The sequence below is a fragment of the Pongo pygmaeus genome, chromosome 4, assembly GCF_028885625.2.
Source record: "Pongo pygmaeus isolate AG05252 chromosome 4, NHGRI_mPonPyg2-v2.0_pri, whole genome shotgun sequence".
NCBI lineage: Eukaryota > Metazoa > Chordata > Mammalia > Primates > Hominidae > Pongo > Pongo pygmaeus.
This window is the reverse complement of record NC_072377.2, coordinates 66,464,437-66,468,598: the sequence shown is the minus strand read 5'-3', so window position 1 is coordinate 66,468,598 and position 4,162 is coordinate 66,464,437. Positions and strand designations below refer to the sequence as shown.

Here is a 4,162-nt window from a genome sequence, read left to right as displayed (position 1 = left end):
CAGGTCGCCTGTGGGCGGGACGCAAAGGCCGCGACTTCCGCCTTCCTGCTTCCGGTCTGGAGGTGAGTAGGGAGTGGGATCCGAGCCCGTGGGGCTAGGTAGGGGAAGTTGGTGGCTGTAGCTGCCGTGGTTTTCTCCTGGTGTCCAGCAGAAACGGCGGCGGCGCAAGGTGTGGCTGGGCCAACCCAGGATCCCCCAGGACCCTCCGCTCTGCGCGACAAGGGGCCCGCGCTTGCCAAGGCCGAGGGGCAGGAGTGAACGTGGCCTCCGTGGGTCTGCGGCCCCGATAGGGTAAGGAGGGAAGAGTGAGCAAGGGAGAAACGTAAGGAATAAGGGAAAGACAAAGGAGGAAGTGCGGACGGCCGTCAAGTGCTACCAGTTGCAGCCGCAGGGGCCACGCGGGTCTGGTTGGGAGATCGAGCCTGGTCGATCCGTTTTGGGCGGAAGAGTAGGATTTATTCCTGAAAGTGTGGAGGCGCGAGCGTTTGGGTCTGAAGTTGAGGTGCAGGGAGATGTGTGGCCTGTGGCCCATGGCTCTTTTACTGCAAAGTTCTTTTGCTTATCTCTGAAACTTAAATTTTTTATTCGCTACTGGGCTGGAGAAGGTGAAGGCAGATCGATCTCAGTAGTACCTAATTCTGACTGTATGGGTGAGGTCGTATGAAGTCCAGGAGCTAAGATATTTAACGTATTAGGCACTTTCATGTGTGTTCAGTTGAAAATCGTGGGAAAGATATAATTAAAACTAGTCACAGTTTTCCTGGGATAATGGGACTGTGGGTGAATTACTATAATTTGTTTGGTTATGTCTTCTAATTTTTTAAGTAAAGGACACAAATTGTATGATGGACCCAAAAAAACCTTTATAAAGAGTAAGATGAGGTGTTTGATTTTGTAGTGGTGTACCTAATCCAGTAAATAAATGAGTGGCAACATTTTTAGTATAAAAAGTTGAAAATCTAGGAACGGATACGCTGTGTAAGTCAGTCAGTGAGCCAACTTGTCTCCCGTATGTCAATGAACTAAAAAAATTTTATTGAAATAAGTGACTTAGTAAAATACTTGATTTCCAGTAATTAGGATTTTCTTACAGGGCATTTGCAATTGTAAATTCAAATGAGGAAGAAACGTATTAAGTTACTATACTGGATAGGCAATTTTAGATGTCATATAGGTGGCATATATACAATATAGAAATTTTCCATTTAAAATTGTATTACAATTATCCTGAAAGTTGTGACTTAAATTTTGTTTTATTTTTTGTATTCTTTCCAGCTAGCCAATTGTACAGAATTTAAACCGTCTCTCAGATGTGTACAGTAGAACTCAAGAAGACAGACTACCAAGGGTCATCTGAAGTCGTGATTGGGTCACTAATAACACCAGGACAAAGTTAAGGGATCACTACTCAAGCATAAGGTAGATGATTTTTTTTAAAAATTCCAGTTGAAATTGTAAGTGGATGTATACACACTCATTCCCTACCCAGGTATTCTAATTCTCCACTTTGAATAGCGGTTGACACAAACATGAAAGGGAGAAAAGCCTCTGGGGCAAAATAGAAAATATCACTCAAGTCACATAATCCTCATTTGCCAGTTGCCTTTTCCTTACACTCAAAAAGGAACAAAACACATGGCATCTGTTAAGGCTACTTTTCTCATTTATTAAATTAGGCTTATTCCAACAGAGGTCCTCAAAGCTGAAAGGGCATAAAATAGCACAGTACTTTTTGCTTCTTTGGCATATTAATGTGATGTCATGGCTCCCTTACCCTCTCTTTCCCATTCGGGGAAATAGTCATCTCTCCTTCTCTGCGAGCATTTCACATGCTCTGTGGCTTGTCCTTTTCAAACACCAAATTTGCTGATTTGTATTTTTGTTAATTAGTAATACTAAGGATATGTCAAAAAATGACAAACTGTATTCAGCTGTTTCCTGGAATGACCATAGAAAACTCAAGATTTTTATAAAAGCCTCCTCCTAAATAAAGTTTGTCTTGAATATAGGAGGCATGTGAGAATGCATAGTCCTTATGACAGAGTCACATGGCTTTTTAAAGTCTTCTATAACTTTACCTCTTTGAAGTGTCACTATTCTGGCTGTACTAGATGAATTACTTTTTCCTAACCGGAGATACTAGTCCTTATTACAATAGTACTAATTAGTACTTTTTAAAAAAGCAAACTGAGTGATAATGGAATCCTGAGTTAACTGGTTGTATGAGGAAACTTTTTCAAAATTTGATTAACCACATAGTCTTTTCTCCTGTTTTTTTCCTCTGTGTTCTCCACCCACCTCCCCCAGCCCCAGTTTTCATAGGACTGCTGTGAAGATGTTTGATATAAAGGCTTGGGCTGAGTATGTTGTGGAATGGGCTGCAAAGGACCCATATGGCTTCCTTACAACCGTTATTTTGGCCCTTACTCCACTGTTCCTAGCAAGTGCTGTACTGTCTTGGAAATTGGCCAAGATGATTGAGGCCAGGGAGAAGGAGCAAAAGAAGAAGCAAAAACGCCAAGAAAACATTGCAAAAGCTAAACGACTAAAAAAGGATTGAAGGACTGAACAGGCTTTGCAACCAGAGGAAAATCATTTGGAAAATTATGCAGCTTTGGAAGAACCCACTGAAGTTTCCTCTTTGGATTTCTTGACAGTATTATTTAGTAAATGAAATTTGACCAAATGGAAGAATCATGTTAGTTCTGACCTCAATACTATAGTAACTTTTAGGCTTGGGTGTAGAAGTTTATAGGTTTCTATTGACAGTTATTGTAAATCAGCATTTACTGTGGTACAAATTCTTTATAACTGACTTAGTCATTTGCCGCTTAGCAGTTTATATACTGAAATGAAAACATCCTGTGGGGAAAAGTGGCTTAGATTATGAACTCAATTCAAATGAACTCTATTTAAAATGGGGTCCTATTTTGGACAAAGGAAATTAAGAATGTAAAAGAACAGTCTTGTTTGAGGTAAAAAGTGTGCTTTGGCTTAAAAGAGATACAGTATATTAATTACATCTTTTATTATTATTGCTTATTTCTTAGAATCATTTCTGGCTTTCTCAAAACAAAATAATATTAATGAGTACTTCTATTTGCTGCATTTTTCGTATTACAGCCTTTGAGACAGATGGTAATTATAAGTCATTTTGCATTTTTTAAAACATAATTTTATAAAGAATTCTCTTATCTTGATTATGTAGAATACCACCTACTGGACAGAACAATTTTTGTACTCACAAACACTGCCATTTTCTTAGAGATGGCTTGAGAGGAGTAACACTATGGTTTAATGCTTGCAGTAAAAATGCCAAACACTGTAGTACCTTGGAACCCAGTTTATTCTTGTGCTAAGCAGAACTGTAAAATAGTTAAAATGTCTTATCAAGTAATTCGCCGATTACATAGACACCATTTGTTTTTTATTTCATTCTTTGTTTTAACTCGTGGTAGTGATATTTAATACTTTCTGATCAAACAGGTTCAAAGTAAAATGTTAAATTTCACATTTCTTTTAAAGAACTCTTAAAATGTCACAGTTACCTCATACTTCATAAGTGGTAAAGAAAGGTATAAAATTTGGAAACACTTTGTTGGGCATAGTAGCGATTGGGTGAAAAGGATAAATTATATCAAAATGAGAATGTGCTGTAATTGGAAGTAGGGAGCTAAAGGATGTTTCTTTCAGTTTAGTATAACTGGAACGTTTTACTATTAAACATGGCTTTTATAAATGCATGGTCCAGTAATTTTATTCACTGTTAGTATTTAATTCACTGTCAGCTTATTAATGTTTTCTGTACCCCTGATAATGAATTTTAAATTACAAAAAATTGTCCAGCAGCTACAGTTTAAAAATGAAACTAGACATTAAAATAAATTTGATAATTTTTTATAAAGAGGTCCTGGATTTTTTTTTTTTTGGAGGAACTAATATTTTAAGTTACATTATATTATGCAAGTTAGAATTTCAGTTACAGCTAAGCATACTTGTAAAACTTCAGGACTGTATCTCTCAGAACCTAAGGACCACTGAGAATGTTTATGGACCAGTTTGAATAACACTTAATGCTATTCTTTTAGCTTATATCAGTCTCTACTTGGTGCCAGTGTGAGCAACACATTATAACTCAAGACACTGAAATTATTCAGTGTTA

At 37.7% G+C, this 4,162-nt stretch overlaps 1 protein-coding gene across 2 annotated transcripts; it reads left to right on the top strand.

The window, feature by feature from the left end:
* Positions 1-38: 38 nt before the first annotated feature.
* SMIM15 (small integral membrane protein 15) lies at positions 39-3,904 on the top strand. 2 transcript variants are annotated; one of them, XM_054487850.2, is made up of 3 exons: positions 39-291; positions 1,280-1,419; positions 2,308-3,904. In XM_054487850.2, the coding sequence occupies exon 3, from the start codon at positions 2,336-2,338 to the stop codon at positions 2,558-2,560; it is 225 nt and encodes a 74-aa protein (XP_054343825.1). In that variant the 5' UTR covers positions 39-291; positions 1,280-1,419; positions 2,308-2,335; the 3' UTR covers positions 2,561-3,904. The 2 variants fall into 2 exon arrangements, with proteins under 2 accessions (XP_054343825.1, XP_054343823.1); XM_054487848.2 differs by having other exon boundaries at positions 40-291; positions 1,276-1,419.
* The last annotated feature ends 258 nt before the right edge of the window (positions 3,905-4,162 follow it).